This window comes from Amphiura filiformis, chromosome 14 (genome assembly GCF_039555335.1).
Source record: "Amphiura filiformis chromosome 14, Afil_fr2py, whole genome shotgun sequence".
Taxonomy (NCBI): Eukaryota; Metazoa; Echinodermata; class Ophiuroidea; order Amphilepidida; family Amphiuridae; genus Amphiura; species Amphiura filiformis.
In genome coordinates, this window is record NC_092641.1 from 44,498,215 (window position 1) to 44,519,195 (window position 20,981).

At 39.3% G+C, this 20,981-nt stretch overlaps 1 protein-coding gene across 1 annotated transcript in view; it reads left to right on the forward strand.

Moving 5' to 3' along the window:
• Positions 1 to 20,981, forward strand: part of LOC140170158 (dynein axonemal heavy chain 8-like) — a 115,241-nt gene that overhangs the window by 60,275 nt on the left and 33,985 nt on the right. Inside the window, 15 exon segments of the mRNA XM_072193480.1 lie at positions 659 to 902; positions 1,440 to 1,582; positions 3,235 to 3,369; positions 3,820 to 3,942; positions 4,840 to 4,854; positions 4,856 to 5,054; positions 5,888 to 5,994; positions 7,157 to 7,320; positions 7,867 to 8,059; positions 8,564 to 8,686; positions 9,504 to 9,634; positions 10,599 to 10,752; positions 13,199 to 13,363; positions 14,633 to 14,859; positions 16,741 to 16,963. Of these exon segments, the coding sequence (XP_072049581.1) occupies positions 659 to 902; positions 1,440 to 1,582; positions 3,235 to 3,369; positions 3,820 to 3,942; positions 4,840 to 4,854; positions 4,856 to 5,054; positions 5,888 to 5,994; positions 7,157 to 7,320; positions 7,867 to 8,059; positions 8,564 to 8,686; positions 9,504 to 9,634; positions 10,599 to 10,752; positions 13,199 to 13,363; positions 14,633 to 14,859; positions 16,741 to 16,963 (2,346 nt within the window).

Below are 20,981 nucleotides of genomic sequence, written 5' to 3' on the forward strand. Positions count from 1 at the left end.
TGTGTGGAAGAATAAGAGCATGTCTTCCACAGGGGGTGCATAGATATCAACTGGAATATATACCCATTTCTGGCTTTTATGTATACATCAAAGCATTACCATCACTGTTTTAAGAAGTCAATAAACAAACTTGCAACTATTGTACTGTTGTACTCCAACAAAGCAACAATTACTTTATATTTGTGAAACCCATAATTTGCAGCTAACGCTCATATAAATTCACAAATATGTGTGCCAGTCACTGAGTGCTATTCCAGTTGAAATCCTTTCACCCGATATGAAAGACATGACCTTAATCTTCCACACAGGGAGTGCGAAATTCAATAAGGGGTTACATGAATGGGTGACTCCATTTGAAATCTACACCCACTTTGTTGGTGACCAAGGTCATGTCTTCCATAGAGTTTTATGGATATCAACTTAAATAGCTCATTCACTCAAAGCACATGTGCAGTGCCAAATTAGCTGTTTGTACAGCATTCTATTTGAATCCAATTCTACAAGTCTTGCCTGTGTTATGATAAATTATAGAATTTTTGCTATGAAATTTCTCTAACTGTGTGAGTAGAAAACCGATCATCATAACTGTACAAGTCACAACACTTCATATTATACTATAAATATAATGAGACATTAATTTCTTACTGTTTACACACAGTCCATGGACCTATTGGAAGGTCTCATCCCGACCAAGGATGAGCACGATCACAGCGCCCTCCCAGCCACTTACCTTGAGAAACTGTTCATCTTTGCGCTGATGTGGAGCATAGGGGCGTTGCTGGAATTGGATGACAGAGCCAAAATGGAAGAGTTTATGGTGAATCATGAGAGTCACCTCAACTATCCTGTCATCGATAAGGAGAGCGGGCATACCATATTTGAATATGTGGTTACTGCTAATGGTAAGGCAACATGAAATTTGAGCATATTTTATAATCAATGAAAAAATAGAAGGCACAATTTGATATATGTTTGAACTCTTCATTGCTGCTATGCAAGTTCCGTGAGATCAGCCCTAACTCTATAAAATCTTACAAAGCAATACCACTGCATGCATGCGTCCCATGTGATGCCATGACAGAATTAGCCTATTCATATAGGCACGCTTTTTGTTGGCGGGCCAGGAAAGACCTGTATACCGGGGTACCAAGTAACTTCCTTGTTCATCTTCTCTCCTTTTTTTGTTCCTTCTTTCCTTTCCGATAGCCCAAAACCACTTTCAGTGTTAGGGTTAGTATAACTAAGTTTGATGAGAAGTACAAACCTTCCCCTTTCCCGTTCCCCTTCAATATTGGGGAGACTTGAAAGCCCAATGTCAAAAGTGCTTTCATAGCGATTTACCTTTAGTATGCCAGGATTAGTCTCCTCATCTGCCATTGCCTTCGCTCTCTACACAATCTGTATTCCAATGGTGATATAATCTTACTTTACCTCTGTAGGTGAGTGGGAACATTGGTCAAACCGTGTGCAAGAGTACATCTACCCACCTGATGAGGTGCCTGAGTATTCATCCATCCTGGTGCCTAATGTTGACAATGTCCGTACCAACTTCCTTATGGATACCATTTCTAAACAAACCAAGGTAGGATTATCAGTTATTGTCAAAGTAACCACAAGATGCGCTGTAATCCATATACGAGGGGGTATCCAAAAGTTTTTGACATCACCCAGAAGTGAAAGAGCTATACCGATGAAATTTTGTCAGTGTAATCACTGGTCCTTATGTACATTATGGTCCAAAAATGGTCTCATAACTATGTTTACTTTCTTCACAGGTGGCGCTAGATGGGAAGTAGGCGCATAACCTTTTCATGATAAGATCCTCCACTTTCTGGAGTTTTTTCACTGTGGCCGCATCATCCGTAAGTGATGGACGTCCACTTATTGGCTCATCTGTGAGGGACATGTGGCCAGTTTGGAAATGCCTTTTTCAAAAAGCAATAGTGCCATATGATGGGCAATCATCACCGTAGATTGCTTTCATTTCATCATATTTTCTGAGCATTGTAGGCCTAACCCTACAAATGCAGGAACTTAATCACACTGCGTGCCTCAATTTTCACCAACTTGCAGGTTGTGCGCCTACTGCCCATCTAGCGCCACCTGTAAAAAAAGTAAATATACTTATGAGACCATTTTTGGACCATAATGTACATAAGGACCAGTGATTACACTGACAAAATTTCATCGGTATAGCTCTTTCACTTCTGGGTGATGTCAAAAACTTTTGGATACCCACTCGTACACCCTATGGAAGACATGACCTTAATCTCCCACACAGGGGGTGGAGGTAGATTTCAAATGGAGTCAACCATTCAGGTAACCTCATTTGAAATCCGCACTCCCTGTGTGGAAGATTATGGTCATGTCTGTGTATGGATTTCTTCTGGAATAGTCCATTTTGGTATATATATGCAAATATATGTTGCGTTTGTACTACCTATGCTAAGAAGAATTTTCTGTATAGTGCAGTCACTGACATCAAAGCGTAGAGGTAGCTTTTTAGCACTTGCACCCACGTTTGTACCCAGTGAAATGGGCTACCATTTTAAATCCATACCCCCCTATGGAAGACACAACCTTAATCTTTCACACAGTGGGTGTAAACTTCAAATGGAGTCACCCATTCAGGTAACTCAATTTGAAATACACATACTCTCTGTATGAGAGTTTAAATAGAATAGCCCAATATACAATTACTGTCACTGACTGAAATAGAGAAAAAGCAGTATAGACAACAAAATCATGGTAGAATCTAATTTTGACATGCACTCTGTCATCAAACCAAATTATCAAAAATAAATATGTATTTTATCTGGTATGTATCCTTTGCTTTGTGATCCTTGCATTTATTGTTATATTGTTAATGTCTCACATTGACTGATGTCCTGCTGAGACACAGCAGATAGGCTGCTCCTCTCTTTATAAACTGAATTTTAGATATATTTGTAACTGGTCAGCCAGCCCTCGAATTAAAGATCTGAAGGGGCATGGCAACTTTTTTAGGGCAAGTTGAAAATTGTCTTGGATTTTCACTGAAAAGGCAAGGCAGCACGGCAGTTTTAATATTTCAAGAGGGCATCATGGCAACTGTTGAAATTTGAGAAGGGCACCAAGGCAATTTCTCAAAAGTGAAGAAAACACACACACACACACAAACATAGATAGATGATTTTATAATAAAGTGAAGTGTAGGTTAAAGTTAGCAAATACAACATTTGTCTTCCTGTGTAGGCTGTGTTATTGATTGGTGAGCAAGGTACAGCTAAGACTGTCATGATCAAAGGTTATATGAGCAAGTACAACCCTGATGAACATGTCAGCAAGAGTTTCAACTTCTCCTCTGCTACTACAGCATTGATGTTCCAGGTATGTGTATGGGGTAATATTTGTTGATTTTTAAATTTGTATTCAAGGTTCTCTAGCTACTCAGGGAAATCAGGGAAAATGAATATTCATTTTCCAGACCGGGAAAACTCCAGGGAATTTGAGATATTAGCCAAAATCAGGGAATTTGAGTGGCCTAAGTGGGCGATCATTTTTTGACTGATTCAGCATCGATTAATTGATCGATTAAGCACCTTGCCAAATGGTGAATGTCCACATGCTGGTATTGTAAAGTGGAAATAATTCTCATGGAATTTTGGAAATTCATTAGGGGAAATGCAGGGAATTTTGGTTTTGTGAAATGCTGAGAACTCTGGTATTTCATAACATGAGAACTTATGGACTGTGGATAATGCATTAGGACGTCCCCAACTGCATGGATTTCAACTGGAATAGCCCATAAATTGAATGATTCCGTGTTTTCCTTTGCAGCGGACCATTGAGAGTTATGTAGACAAGCGTATGGGCAGCACATATGGGCCTCCAGCTGGACTTAAGATGACAGTCTTTGTGGATGATGTCAACATGCCTGTCATCAATGAATGGGGAGATCAGGTATAGTTTAGTCATTGCCAAAATTAATAGGCAGGATCGTTTGTTTCTCAGCGGACAAAAGCAATAAGTAATTGGCTTTTGTTATGTGCAGCTTGTCACTACACCTCTTGCATTCATGTTGGGCCTATGCTGTTCAGTATTAACTTGTGTTGTACTGAAGCCCGCCTGTTTGGTACTCTATTAGAGACACAGAATTAAAACCAGAGAACCAGGACTCGACCGCCATCTTGATACAGACATGGAGCAAAAATTGGGGGTATTCGGTTTCCCTCGGAATGCGCTTGAGGCATTCGTTTTTATGCAAGCGCGCCATGGATGATCGCACTTTATGCGACCTGTACGCGAGTACCAAGACGCTTTAGACGAGACGCAGAATTGTTTTCGTTCATCTCCGCACACCGTCGGCATGGACCTGAATACCCCCAATTTTCTCCCCATAGCTGACGACGCGATTGTACGTGGCGGTATAGGGAGTCCCGGTTCTCCTTCTCTAATTCTGTGATTAGAGATCATCTGACATCAGTCGATGATCACCGACCTCATAGGCAAGGGCCAGCCTATTTATTTATTCATAAGCACATAAAGAGGTACGGGCAACCTACTTTGTTGCAAACTCTCTGCAGTTGCATCAGCAGATAGGCGAGGTCTGCTTGTTCTCGGTTGACAAGAGGTAGTCTTCAGTAAACAGCTCTTTTCAGAGCCATCAGTAGGCAAGGGGTGGCCTACATGTCTCATTTTAGGTACTTTGTCCTGAAGAAGTCAGTGCTACGAAAGCTTCACAGCTCTAAATTTGTCTGACAGCGATCCCGCGAAAAACTTACTAATTGTTATAGTAGAGAGATGAGATAACACCATAACATGGCAAAGCGTTATGCATTTGTTTTTACGACCTTGCAGGTAACCAATGAGATAACTTCGTCAGATGATGGAAATGAGTGGCATGTATAATCTTGAGAAGCCGGGTGATTTCACCAACATAGTGGACGTGCAGTTTATAGCTGCCATGATCCAGCCTGGCGGAGGGCGCAATGATATACCAGAACGATTGAAGCGGCAGTTTTGTATATTCAATTGCACACTGCCATCTAATGCCTCTATTGACAGGATATTTGGTAAGCATTCATTACGGGCAGAGAAGCTTTCCAAGAAGAAATGGTCAGTCAGGATTTTTTGTCTGGAAGAAGCTAAATGACCCTAGAATATCACAGAAAGTTTGAAAATTCTGAACACATTTTGCAAACAAATTCAAAATCAACCCACTTTGGTTAAAAGTGGGTCCGTAGCACAGGTTTTATGTTTTGTTGCCTAAGGCGGTTTAAAAAAATTAAACATTTATTTATCTCAGAAGACAGGCCAACTGTTACTTGTCTGGCTAATTTTAGGAGTTATTTTTTGAATCTTTGTAAGATTTCACAATAGTAGTGTTATATATGGAGAAATTAGCAAATTTTTTTCCTCCCCAAAACAGTTATTTTTATAATTTTTTTAAATTTTTATAAAAGTATATAGTAAAAATATGTTTTAAAAGCATTTTGTTGGTTGAATTGTGTGATTAAATTTTTGAAAATATTACATTTGTGATGATGTGATCAAGTCTGAGTCGTGGGGGGGTGATTCCTCATTGGATTTTAAAACCTTTGCAAACTTTGAGACATAATATTTTTTGCCTTGTAGATACCTGATACTTTATTCTGATATTCTCGGCACATTCAAGTAAGAGCACAACGGTACATAAATAATACCGGTTGGTTGAAAACTGGTTCAAATCGCTAAAAGCTCATTGGTTGAATAGATTTTGATGGTCCTGCATTATCAGTGCTTTTCGTGAAACGTCCTCCATAAAAAGTATCATTTTTCCTAGCTTCTACCATGATGAGCCTATCATTAAGGGCTGTAGGGTTGCATATGACAGTAAAAACATTGTCTGTGCATTTATTTTTTGCAGGCATCATTGGGTGTGGTTATTTCTGTGCAGAGAGATTCAGTGATGAGGCTGTAGAGATGGCTAGTCTACTAGTGCCTATTACAAGAGTTCTATGGCAGTCTACCAAGGTAAGACAAAATTTCACTTGAAGTACAGTATCCACCTGACTGCACATTTGCCAGATGCTGTTTGAAAGTGTGCAGAAGAGTGAGGGCCCATCTGGTATAGATGAGTTGACTTCTGATGTCATTGCCTGGCAGTATGTGCACGCATCATCACAATTTCCATTGTTTTTTGCCAGGCAGTATGCACGCGCGTCATATTTTGTTCAAGGCTTGTGTTTTTAAAACTCCCGCCACGTACAATAAGGCTATTGAACAGTGTATGGGGTTGCATGGGGTTCACTCAAGCATATCGATATACCAGTCCCTTGCCTTTGTTGATAAACACTGAGGTCAACTCGTCTATAGCTCTTCTTAAAGTTAGGTGGTCCGATGGTTGCATATCATCAAACTAATTCAAGTTTTGAGTTCAAATGCTTCAGTAGTTTGGATATTAGAAACAAATACATTATCACAATGGGCTATTTCAGTTGAAATCCATACACCCCCTATTTAAGTCATGTCCTTAATCTAACACACAGGGAGTGTAGATTTCAAATGGAGTCAACCATTCTGGTAACCTCGGTTTGAAATTCACACGCCCTGTGTGGAAGATTAATGTCATGTCTTCCATAGGGGGTGTATGGATTTAAACTGGAATAGCCCAATGGTCCATAGAACAGTACCTATTATAAGAATGAAACTACTACTTCTTTTTCATACCATATCAAGACAAAAACATATTTCAGGTGTAAAATTCACTGGGGTATATGAACTTTCTTCAGATTCCAAAATCTCAATTTTGATTGGTTTAAGTGGAAAGGATGAGTCTTGTCTATCATCACCCACATAAGTTCTTTTTAGGTGCATATTGTAAAGCTTCTTGATTTATTTCAAAGACATTGGACTACTCCATTTTTAAATCCATATGCGCCCTATGGAAGACATGACCTTAATCTTCCACACAGGGAGTGCATGTACATCTCATATGGACCCATTCTGGTAAACTCATTTGATATTCACACTCCCTCTATGGAAGATTAAAACCATGTCTTTCATACAGGGTATATAGATTTTAACTGTAAGAGCCCATTGAATGATGACTAAGTATGTGCTGGAGAGGGATCATCTAATTTAATTTGCATTGTTTTAATCATTATGGATCAATCTATTGCTGATTTCTTACCAGGTTAAGATGTTGCCTACCCCTGCCAAGTTCCACTACATCTTCAACTTGAGAGATTTGTCTCGCATCTGGGAGGGCATGCTGCATGTGGCAGGGGATGAGTGTCCTGATAAGGCTACAATGTTAGCGCTGTGGAAGAATGAGTGCATCAGAGTTATTGCAGACAGGTAGGGAAAAAAAGTCAACCCTCATACAACCCTATTGGCCTTGACTTTTTTTGTGATGTTTCCTTGGCAATGAGCATTGTAGAATATAGACAGTGCAAACTATTCCTTTTCAGACTTATTATTACATGACTAACAATTTGAGACCAGTTTCATTGAAATTGGAGCACATTGAAATTTTTGACCCCTGCAGGACCTTTGATTTGACTTTTGAACTCGTTGCTTATAACATGAGAATGGTACATCACAAATAGATTAAACTATAGTGTTTTTAAATTCTAAGGATGATTGTCATACTTTGGTATGCTTTTAAACCAAAATGGACTAATATTGAAATTTGACCCCTGTGTGACCCTTCAATGTCAAATTTGAGGACTTTTGACCACTTACACATAAACGATTCGAAATTGGCACCACAAAATTGACCATTTGAAATCTACACCCTCTATGTGAGAGATTAAGGTCGTGTCTGACATAGGATGTGTATAAATTTCATCTGAAATGTCAATTTTCTAGGTTTTCAAACAACATGCATGTTTCATGTTGCAGGTTCACAACAGATGAAGACAAGACATGGTTTGAGGCTGCCATCAAGAGAGTCGTGAAGGAACAGCTAGGTGATGACTGCCTGGCCATTATGGCTGAAGAACCATACTTTGTGGACTTCCTGAGAGATGCACCTGAACCTACTGGAGAGGAACCAGAAGATGCTTGTCTGGATGCACCCAAGATTTATGAACTGGTAAATTGTTTGCAGATAATAAAATGTTGAATTAAGTTGTGGTGTGCTGGGGTGTGTGTGTATGTCGTTGCCTGTCGCAAACAACACACACAAGACTTCAGATTTCAAAATTGTAAAAGAGACCTCAAAATTTAAAGTCTTTTTGGGGAAAAATGTATATCTTCAATACAAAAGGTCAAAATTTTCAAATGATGGACAGCTTTTACTCCCAGTTACATATACACTTTAAGTGCATCATTAGATTTATAAAGTTTGACTGTTAAATGTCAAAAATATCAAAAATATTAATTTTAATAATTTGCCATAAAATTTGTATTATATCGTGAATTTCAAAAATTCAAAATTGTTTAATATCAGAAGGATATTGCTCATTCAGAATGCAATTTGGTGTGTCTAATGTGCTCTCAGGTCCGACAAAAATACTGTGCAAATATTGCTATCCGAATCCTTAAATGGTTCTGACCTGGACTAAACTACATTATTGCAATATATTTCAACTTGCAGGTGCCGACCTTGGAGTTTCTCTCTGACAAGCTACAGCAGTATATGTCCCAGTACAATGATTCAGTCAGGGGAGCTCACATGGATTTGGTGTTCTTCAAAGATGCTATGACACATCTTATCAAGGTATGAAGTACCAGTGGTTACAATGAAATAATGGGTTACTCCTGGTGAAATCCACACACCCCCTATTGAAGACATAACCTTAATCTCCCACACAGGGGGTGTACATTTCAAATGGAGTCGCCCATTTATGTAACCCTATTATTGAAATCCACGCTCATTGTCATCTGCATTATTCTGCGTTCACACTCGTATACGCTATGTACAGCATATAACTCTCAATAATTAGAAAATTTGGTTAAGTTGATATCAGCCTACCTGTTTTTCAAACCTAGTAAAATTTGAGCAGTGTCTAAAAGATTTTATAAACCTATATAAAATCCTCTTAGCATAGACTGGATGTTAAGTTAATTATTTTAGTTTATTACCTTTATTGCTCTTAAAACACTAAAATATGTGGTGCAAAAGGGTAACCCTGAACAGGCACAAAGGCCCACATCAAATAAAAGATTAGATAAAGGTTACAAATTACAATTGAATAGAGTATAAAACATAAAATATGAGTAGAAAGACATACAATATATGTATTATTATTAAATTTGTAAAAGACATAAAAGGTTCAAGCAAATGGCATAAATATTGCACAAGATTGAAAACCTATTTCCTCTCCATTACATATTACTGGCAAGGCTAGTGATCAAGGAGACCATATATTTAACTGGAGAAAATTGTGAAAAATAAAGACAATATATGAATAGTGTATAACTGTCAAATATCACTTAGTTCAGTTTGATATTTCTTTGACTGCACAATTTATTTGTCATGGCATACGAAAATGTAGCATCTTTATAAAGAACTTCTTTCACTTGTGATTTTTTAGATATCTCGTATTATCCGTACCCCACGTGGCAATGCACTGCTGGTTGGAGTCGGTGGATCAGGAAAACAAAGCTTGACAAGACTGGCTACATTTATTGCAGGCTACAAGATATTCCAGATTACTCTCACAAGGTATACAACTTTTTATTGAATTAAATGTTTTAACATTATACATATTGTTGGGTGTATTACATAGTGATGGATGTCAAAACTGGGGTGTTTTACGTAGTGATGGATATCGATAGCAAATTTATCAAGAAATGGATATTGGGAAAAGGTTGAGTAAGAGTAGATGAATTGTATTGGGCATATAGATTATAAATTTGCCATTAATGTGCAGCAGTTCACATGTCTATTATAAGTAGACCTTTGAAAGTTATTTTCAAAATGTTAAAACGTTGTACAATCGTATATCTCACATAGGCCTATATATAATAGATTGCCAAAGTTATCCATCACTATGTGGTAACCATTTTGTGTGAAATCTCAACATCCATCACTATGGGTTTTACCTTATTGTTCACATCCGTCATTATGTAATACACTCAACGATATGACTTCTAAGATTGGAACTAATTGATATGAATCAAAAGTGAATTTCTTTTTTTTTTAATTGAGATGTTCAAAATATTTGTTGTTACTGTTTTCTTTTAGATTTTCCAATGTGAAAAAATATTGTTAAATTTAAAATCTAATATATGTAAGTGTTAATTTGATTTTGTTCTGTATGCAACCCAAATATTCTTTTATGTATTAAAGGGATGTGACCAGATTGATGTCCTCATCCCCTCACTATCCAATAAAAATTGCCTGAAATATATTCCATTTAGATGTTCTGAACGAAAAAAGTGATAGCCTCATCCGGCATGGTGGTTACCACTGATATTGTTATATGGGTAGATGTGAAACACAATTTTGCTTCTAATTTCAAAACCGCTAATGCAATTGAACCCAAAACTTTGGAATTGGATTAGTTTGGTACTGGCCTCAGTCTGAGGTACAAAACACAATATGATAATATCTGACCAGTGACCACCCACTTTTAGATGCTCTTCTTTACATAATAATTCTTTTCAATCTTATTCCTTATGTACAGATCCTACAATGCCAGCAACTTGATGGATGATTTGAAGTACTTGTACCGAGTAGCAGGTGCACAGGGTCATGGCATCACATTCATCTTCACTGATAATGAGATCAAAGATGAGGCCTTCTTGGAATATCTCAATAACGTCTTGTCATCGGGAGAGGTACAAATCAAGAAATTCTTTGATTAGATATCTGCATTAACCGCTCTGTATTTTAATGCAGTTAAAAAAACTTTTTAAGATGTTCAGCTGTGCTCTAGGTGTGTGATACCATGCACACTCATCTTACATGCCTCAAAGTCAAGGTTGCCAGTCAACTTTATATGGCAGCAGGCACTTATTTTTCCTTACACTTGCAATGAATAAATCATACCAATGTCTAGTCTAATATTGTTCTTCTTTTTAATCATAAAATGCCAAGCTTTTTCCATGGAGCTAATGAAATCTCACAGATACGTATAGTTCATAGGGTGAAAAAGGGTATATATGGTGTAGTCAGTATGAGTTTCAGCCCCTGCAGTGTCTTATTTCATTAAAAAATTGAGCTCCAATCCACGAAAAAAAGGTTGGCACACTTTGCCTGTCTTTTGGTATATCTCTGCCCCCGCTCCCCCAATTCAATGTTGGACCAAGCCATGTTGTCAACAGGCCCGTGAGACCCTCCAACATTGAAAGATGGGGAGTGGGGAAGGGTGAGATATAGGGGGTAGTCTGTACTTCACATATACTGCATGTATGTTTCACTCGCCTCTCCAATTTTGATAGGGCACGCATTAGAATTGTTTAGTGCAAGTGTGCCAACTATTATATTAATTTCGGGGATTGTAGTTTGAAATTCCCCTGGTTAAGGAACTTTCTGCTGATAGTCCGGGTCCATCCATACCAAATTCGGGAAGCCGATCCTGATTGTGATTATTATATCTATAGGCTGATTAGGGTTCTGTGCCTGTATATAGCTGCATCCTAGAACAATACTAAATGGTTTATAAGGTGTGTGTTGGGGCAAAGTGGTCATACCAAACTCGGGGAGCCGATCCTGGCTGTGATGGTTATTATATCCATAGGCTGATTAGGGTTCTGTGCCTGTATATAGCTGCATCCTAGAACAATACTAAATGGTTTATAAGGTGTGTGTTGGGGCAAAGTGGTCCACCGAGATCTACGGGAAGCCGATCCTGGCTGTGATGGTTATTATATCCATAGGCTGATTAGGGTTCTGTGCCTGTATATAGCTGCATCCTAGAACAATACTAAATGGTTTATAAGGTGTGTGTTGGGCCAAAGTGGTCATACCAAACTCGGGGAGCCGATCCTGGCTGTGATGGTTATTATATCTATAGGCTGATTAGGGTTCTGTGCCTGTATATAGCTGCATCCTAGAACAATACTAAATGGTTTATAAGGTGTGTGTTGGGCCAAAGTGGTCATACCAAACTAGGGGAGCCGATCCTGGCTGTGATGGTTATTATATCCATAGGCTGATTAGGGTTCTGTGCCTGTATATAGCTGCATCCTAGAACAATACTAAATGGTTTATAAGGTGTGTGTTGGGGCAAAGTGGTCATACCAAACTCGGGGAGCCGATCCTGGATGTGATGGTTATTATATCCATAGGCTGATTAGGGTTCTGTGCCTGTATATAGCTGCATCCTAGAACAATACTAAATGGTTTATAAGGTGTGTGTTGGGCCAAAGTGGTCATACCAAACTCGGGAAGCCGATCCTGGCTGTGATGGTTATTATATCCATAGGCTGATTAGGGTTCTGTGCCTGTATATAGCTGCATCCTAGAACAATACTAAATGGTTTATAAGGTGTGTGTTGGGGCAAAGTGGTCATACCAAACCCGGGGGGCCGATCCTGGCTGTGATGGTTATTATATCCATAGGCTGATTAGGGTTCTGTGCCTGTATATAGCTGCATCCTAGAACAATACTAAATGGTTTATAAGGTGTGTGTTGGGCCAAAGTGGTCATACCAAACTCGGGAGCCGATCCTGGCTGTGATGGTTATTATATCCATAGGCTGATTAGGGTTCTGTGCCTGTATATAGCTGCATCCTAGAACAATACTAAATGGTTTATAAGGTGTGTGTTGGGGCAAAGTGGTCATACCAAACCCGGGAGCGGCGATCCTGGCTGTGATGGTTATTATATCCATAGGCTGATTAGGGTTCTGTGCCTGTATATAGCTGCATCCTAGAACAATACTAAATGGTTTATAAGGTGTGTGTTGGGGCAAAGTGGTCATACCAAACTCGGGGAGCCGATCCTGGCTGTGATGGTTATTATATCCATAGGCTGATTAGGGTTCTGTGCCTGTATATAGCTGCATCCTAGAACAATACTAAATGGTTTATAAGGTGTGTCTTGGGCCAAACTGGTCATACCAAACTCGGGAAGCCGATCCTGATTGTGATTATTATATCTATAGGCTGATTAGGGTTCTGTGCCTGTATATAGCTGCATCCTAGAACAATACTAAATGGTTTATAAGGTGTGTCTTGGGCCAAACTGGTCAGCGACTTCCTGTAAAGCCCAATGATCTTATGTCATTGCACTATATAAATATGTGGCTTTTTCCCCTTTTTTTATTCCCATCTTGGCAGGTGTCCAATCTGTTTGCTCGTGATGAGCTAGATGAGATCACCCAGGAGCTGATACCTGTCATGAAGAAGGAATTCCCTCGCAGACCACCATCTCAGGATAACCTGTATGACTACTTCATCTCAAGAGCTCGTAACAACCTCCATGTTGTGCTTTGTTTCTCACCGGTAGGAACATACATTAAGATTATTAAGATTCTATATCATTTAAAATTTTTATTTTGTTTTGTGCAATGAGGTAGAATCACAGACCGACACCATCATGTTTGCATGTCGCTCCTGGAAGCTACTTAAGGGTGGTCTTAACCCTGGAATTATGGAAACTTTCGGGCTTCAGAACTGCTAAATTATTAGTCTAAAGAATATTAAAGTATACATTTTTAGACTGGAAATGACTTGCTGAATTCATCTGTGAGGTCCAATTTGGGCCAAAATGCTCATTTTGAGAAAATCCCAAAAACAGGTTTTTGGCCCAATTTTTTAGTGCAGCGTGACAAAAAAAATTGTTTGGCCAAAAATGTTTTTTATTAATTTTTAAAAACTAGATAAAAATATCTAGGGACCGTTTTTTTATTTTTTTGAATTTTGACCAACTTTGAGAAATTTGCACCAAAAATGGTCAAAAAATGCAAAATTTTCAAAAAATCATAAAAAGCCTGATTTTCACCCAAATTTCAAATATTTTCGGTTTTTTTGGTCAAAATTCAAAAAAAATGAAAAACGGTCCCTAGATATTTTTATCTAGTTTTTAAAATTAATAATAAAAAAAATTTTTGGCCAAATAATATTTTTGTTATGTTGCACGAAAAAATTTGGGCCAAAAAAACAGTTTTTTGGTTTTTTCTCCAAAAATGAGCATTTTGGCCCAAATTGGACCTCACAGATGAATTCATCAAGTCATTTCCATTCTAAAAATGTATACTTTTATATTCTTTAGACTAATAATTTAGCACTTATGAGGCCCGAAAGTTTTCATAATTCCAGGGTTCAGACCAACCTTAATGTACCTCCATTCTCGCTATGCACCCGTTGGTGGTTCTTTGCGTTCTGTGTGTAATACTTTGTGTCAAAAATGGGTGTAGCACTGCAAGCGCATACATACATATACCTTCCGAAACGCTTGACATTAAAGACACAAATTATCGTTTGATGTTGGGTTCTTGCTGAATGCGGGAGGTACATTAAATGGCTTCTATGAGCAACAAACAAATATGACAGATTACTGTTTCCATACTGTGTATAGGAAAAAAGACATTATGTTGTTAGGCTTTGTTGTTTGAATAACACTTTCGGGTTATAGAGACTAAATCAGCCCAATTCATTTGAGACTTGCATAATAAATATCTATGAAAATGTGTGCTTTTTTGCAATTTAAATGTAAGAAGAGTAATGATACCACAAATGTATAACCACTTTATGTCAAATTTTTGTCCTCAGGTCGGCGAGAAGTTCCGCAATCGGTCACTGAAATTCCCCGGTTTGATCTCCGGCTGCACCATGGATTGGTTCACCCGTTGGCCTAAGGACGCCTTGATTGCTGTGTCCAACCATTTCCTCTCCAAATTCAACATAGTGTGTCCGGATGAAACCAAACAACAGGTGGTTCAAACTATGGGTTACTTCCATGATAATGTGGCTGAGATATGTGTTGAATACTTCCAGAGGTAGGCAACTTTGTTTAAAGTGGACATTTTTGAATTCAAAGCACGTATTTTAATTGTAAAAATGGTACGTACCATCAGTATTTACATCAGGGTTTACATGTAATTGGGCTATTCCATTTAAAATCCACACTATCCCTGTAGAAGATTTTGGAAATATCTTCCACAGGGGGAATAGGAGCACATTAAACAGCTTTATTTGAATTTCATACACCCTCTTAGAAAGATTCAACCTGAATCTTTTACAGAGGGACGGTGAGTTTCAAATGGACCTGCCTAATGTGTTCATTCCAATTGAAAATCCTACTCCCCCTGTGGAAGGTATTTCTAAAATCTTCCACAGGGGTAGTGTGGATTTTAAATGGAATAGCCCATTCTATGGAGAGAGTGGTCATTTAGGGTGCTATTACCTCAGTTTTCATCCTTAACCCCCCCCCAAAAAAAAGAAGTGTTTTGTTTTTCATAAAATGTGTGGGAGATTAAGGTCATGTCTTCCATGGGGTGTCTTTGCCCAGATATCGACATCAGACCGTGTAACACCCAAATCTTACCTATCCTTCATCGATGGCTACATGAAGGTGTACGAGGAGAAACACTCTCACATTGCAGAGTTGGCTAGGCACCCATGTTGTAGTGCATCCACTTGATATAAATACTAATACTGCATTATGTACCCTCTGCCCAGATATCGACATCAGACTGTGTAACACCAAAATCTTACCTATCCTTCATCGATGGCTACATGAAGGTGTACGAGGAGAAAGCACTCTCACATTGCAGAGTTGGCTAGGCACCCATGTTGTAGTGCATCCACTTGATATAAATACTAATACTGCATTATGTACCCTCTGCCCAGATATCGACATCAGACCGTGTAACACCCAAATCTTACCTATCCTTCATCGATGGCTACATGAAGGTGTACGAGGAGAAAGCACTCTCACATTGCAGAGTTGGCTAGGCACCCATGTTGTAGTGCATCCACTTGATATAAATACTAATACTGCATTATGTACCCCCTTTGCCCAGATATCGACGTCAGACCCATGTGACACCCAAATCTTACCTATCCTTCATCGATGGCTACATGAAGGTGTACGAGGAGAAGCACTCTCACATTGCAGAGTTGGCTAGGCACCCATGTTGTAGTGCATCCACTAGATATAAATACTAATACTGCATTATGTACCCTCTGCCCAGATATCGACATCAGACCGTGTAACACCAAAATCTTACCTATCCTTCATCGATGGCTACATGAAGGTGTACGAGGAGAAGCACTCTCACATTGCAGAGTTGGCTAGGCACCCATGTTGTAGTGCATCCACTTGATATAAATACTAATACTGCATTATGTACCCTCTGCCCAGATATCAACATCAGATCGTGTAACACCAAAATCTTACCTATCCTTCATCGATGGCTACATGAAGGTGTACGAGGAGAAGCACTCTCACATTGCAGAGTTGGCTAGGCACCCATGTTGTAGTGCATCCACTTGATATAAATACTAATACTGCATTATGTACCCTCTGCCCAGATATCGACATCAGACCGTGTAACACCAAAATCTTTCCTATCCTTCATCGATGGCTACATGAAGGTGTACGAGGAGAAACACTCTCACATTGCAGAGTTGGCTAAGCACCCATGTTGTAGTGCATCCACTTGATATAATACTAATACTGCATTTTGTATCCCCTTTGCCCAGATATCGACGTCAGACCCATGTGACACCCAAATCTTACCTATCCTTCATCGATGGCTACATGAAGGTCTACGAGGAGAAGCACTCTCACATTGCAGAGTTGGCTAGGCACCCATGTTGTAGTGCATCCACTTGATATAAATACTAATACTGCATTTTGTACCCCCTTTGCCCAGATATCGACGTCAGACCCATGTGACACCCAAATCTTACCTATCCTTCATCGATGGCTACATGAAGGTCTACGAGGAGAAGCACTCTCACATTGCAGAGTTGGCTAGGCGCATGAACACAGGTCTGGATAAGTTGATTGAGGCTAGTGCATCTGTAGCTGAGCTGTCCTTGGAGTTGGTGGTGAAAGAGAAAGAATTGGCTGTTGCGTCTATTAGAGCAGACAAGGTTAGGTTAAAGCCTCCATTTCTCCGTTTTACAAAATCAAAATTCCGTTTTGCAATTTTGCCATTTTCCGTGATTTTCCGTTTTACTCATAAATCCCTATAAAACACCTTACAAAGCAAAATGACAACATGAACTTGTTAGTTATTTGTCCTACCTTACTGAAGCCGACCTTCAACATCGCCATTGAAGTATAACATAAGTAAAATTGCAAAACATCTAACCGCCGTCAACGTAAAAATCCCCCTTGAACTGCGCTTCATCTGCTCTGTATTTTGCTGACAAAGTAGCACCTCCAAGTTTAGCACTACCCCGACCACTAGCCGCCATTTTCATACAGAATAAATTAAAAAATTCCTGATAAAAACTTCCTACCAATCAGCGAATTGACTAAGAACGTTACACAAACAAATCGCACATGGCATGCATTCAGTCAATCACTACTGAAAGCGCACACTCCGTGATCTAGTTTCAGCCAGTTCACTGCTAATTATATGCGCCACGAGGAGGTCATACGTAAAGCACGGTACGCTCGCACAGTAAACCAGTACAGCACATGTACAATGTACATGTACAGTGTAGTGTTTGCGGTCATGAGCTGTCATGATCGACCTGGCCTAGTTATTTTCCAACCATGTGATGCAACATCAACAGCGCAGATGTACTGAGACAAGGGTTGTATTGGGTGATTTAAAGTGAGTTGTTATGCTTGGAAATTGTATTTTTTAGTTCAGCTATTTCATGTTTGACAAATTTTTGGATAGCTTTAAATATTTTTTCAAGAAAATTCTTACTTTTCTGTCAATTTTAAGCTTACTTTTTCAGAATTTTTCATTTTCGATTTTCCGTGCTCAAATTCCAATTTCCGTGATTTTTTCCGTTTTCCGTATCGCGGGGGAATGGAGGCTTTAGGTTAGGTTTATGTGAGATAAAAAAAACACTGTTCTACAGGTAGGGTCAGTCAGTTTTGTTTTTCTTTTTTTAGAATTTTTTTTTTCTGCAAGAGGCTAAATGCCCTAAAAATCCCAAATCTAGAAAAATCTGAAAGAAATCGTTTTTTTTTGCAAAAATATGTTGACAAATATTTGAAATCCATCCACTTTGCCCAAATTATTGCTGTTTTTTTTTATTGCATACATCCCCAAAATGCAAAATCTGGGTCGGTCAGGCCAGTAGAACAGGTTTTTTTAAAAATTTGCTTTATATGTGATGCCATCAAGCAAAGTCAGTTGGAACTCGGAATTATTGATTTTAAGATATAGCCAAACAAAGGAAATAATTCCTTTCGTTTCCTGTTCTTTTGAAAACTCTGTAATTGCTCATATTTGAAACTGGTTGTTCAATTTCAATGGGGTTTTCTGCAAAATCCAGCTTTGTAAATGCTTTTTACTCTCCTATAAGAAACTGAAAATTTAATATTTCCGAGTTCCGACTGATTTTCCTTGATCGCATCACATATTAGAATTACACTCTTCCCATAAGCGTAGCTGCGACTTTCAACTGTAACCTGGTGATAGTCGAATATCTACTGTGTCCCCAAAAAAGCATAGATAAAGAAAATACACATTTTCACTGCAAATTGTTTTATGACTGTAAATCTGCAATGTTTATATCCTGTGTAAGTTGCAGTTGCAGCACACGACCTGTCAATTATTACTAAGCACTGCATCTGGGACTCTTTTGCGAACTCAGGTCGTATTGGTAAAATCTTATACCCATCTCAATTTACAGGTGTTATAATCAAGACCGAATTAAAAAGACTAGTTTGCGTCTGACGTCAGGGCAAAGACACAATGTGATTGGTTGTTGACCTGCGCAGTATCGTGAGTACGACGTTTACAGTATAGTTGACAGGACATCATATTGCAAACTAGTCTTTTTAATTCGTTTTTGAATTGCAGCAGAAGTAATAGTCTCTGCATCAGCTGCAGTCAAACCCCATTTGTGTCTCATTAACGGGTGTTAGCAGAAGTAATAGTCTCTGCATCAGCTGCAGTCAAACCCCATTTGTGTCTCATTAACAGGTGTTGGCAGAAGTAATAGTCTCTGCATCAGCTGCAGTCAAACCCCATTTGCGTCTCATTTACAGGTGTTGGCAGAAGTAATAGTCTCTGCATCAGCTGCAGAAAAAGTCAGACCCCATTTGCGTCTCATTTACAGGTGTTAGCAGAAGTAATAGCCTCTGCATCAGCTGCAGTCAAACCCCATTTTTGTCTCATTAACAGGTGTTGGCAGAAGTAATAGCCTCTGCATCAGCTGCAGTCAAACCCCATTTGCGTCTCATTTACAGGTGTTGGCAGAAGTAATAGTCTCTGCATCAGCTGCAGAAAAAGTCAGACCCCATTTGCGTCTCATTTACAGGTGTTAGCAGAAGTAATAGCCTCTGCATCAGCTGCAGTCAAACCCCATTTTTGTCTCATTAACAGGTGTTGGCAGAAGTAATAGTCTCTGCATCAGCTGCAGTCAAACCCCATTTGCGTCTCATTTACAGGTGTTGGCAGAAGTAATAGTCTCTGCATCAGTTGCAGAAAAAGTCAGACCCCATTTGCGTCTCATTTACAGGTGTTAGCAGAAGTAATAGCCTCTGCATCAGCTGCAGTCAAACCCCATTTTTGTCTCATTAACAGGTGTTGGCAGAAGTAATAGCCTCTGCATCAGCTGCAGTCAAACCCCATTTGTGTCTCATTAACAGGTGTTAGCAGAAGTAACAGTCTCTGCATCAGCTGCAGTCAAACCCCATTTGTGTCTCATTAACAGGTGTTAGCAGAAGTAATAGCCTCTGCATCAGCTGCAGTCAAACCCCATTTTTGTCTCATTAACAGGTGTTGGCAGAAGTAATAGCCTCTGCATCAGCTGCAGTCAAACCCCATTTTTGTCTCATTAACAGGTGTTGGCAGAAGTAATAGTCTCTGCATCAGCTGCAGTCAAACCCCATTTGTGTCTCATTAACAGGTGTTAGCAGAAGTAATAGCCTCTGCATCAGCTGCAGTCAAACCCCATTTGTGTCTCATTAACAGGTGTTAGCAGAAGTAACAGTCTCTGCATCAGCTGCAGTCAAACCCCATTTGTGTCTCATTAACAGGTGTTAGCAGAAGTAATAGCCTCTGCATCAGCTGCAGTCAAACCCCATTTTTGTCTCATTAACAGGTGTTGGCAGAAGTAATAGCCTCTGCATCAGCTGCAGTCAAACCCCATTTGTGTCTCATTAACAGGTGTTAGCAGAAGTAATAGTCTCTGCATCAGCTGCAGTCAAACCCCATTTGTGTCTCATTAACAGGTGTTAGCAGAAGTAATAGCCTCTGCATCAGCTGCAGTCAAACCCCATTTTTGTCTCATTAACAGGTGTTGGCAGAAGTAATAGCCTCTGCATCAGCTGCAGTCAAACCCCATTTGTGTCTCATTAACAGGTGTTAGCAGAAGTAATAGTCTCTGCATCAGCTGCAGTCAAACCCCATTTTTGTCTCATTAACAGGTGTTGGCAGAAGTAATAGCCTCTGCATCAGCTGCAGTCAAACCCCATTTTTGTCTCATTAACAGGTGTTGGCAGAAGTAATAGCCTCTGCATCAGCTGCAGTCAAACCCCATTTGTGTCTCATTAACAGGTGTTAGCAGAAGTAATAGCCTCTGCATCAGCTGCAGTCAAACCCCATTTTTGTCTCATTAACAGGTGTTGGCAGAAGTAATAGCCTCTGCATCAGCTGCAGTCAAACCCCATTTGCGTCTCATTTACAGGTGTTGGCAGAAGTAATAGTCTCTGCATCAGCTGCAGAAAAAGTCAGACCCCATTTGCGTCTCATTTACAGGTGTTAGCAGAAGTAATAGCCTCTGCATCAGCTGCAGTCAAACCCCATTTGTGTCTCATTAACAGGTGTTAGCAGAAGTAATAGCCTCTGCATCAGCTGCAGTCAAACCCCATTTTTGTCTCATTAACAGGTGTTGGCAGAAGTAATAGCCTCTGCATCAGCTGCAGTCAAACCCCATTTGTGTCTCATTAACAGGTGTTAGCAGAAGTAATAGTCTC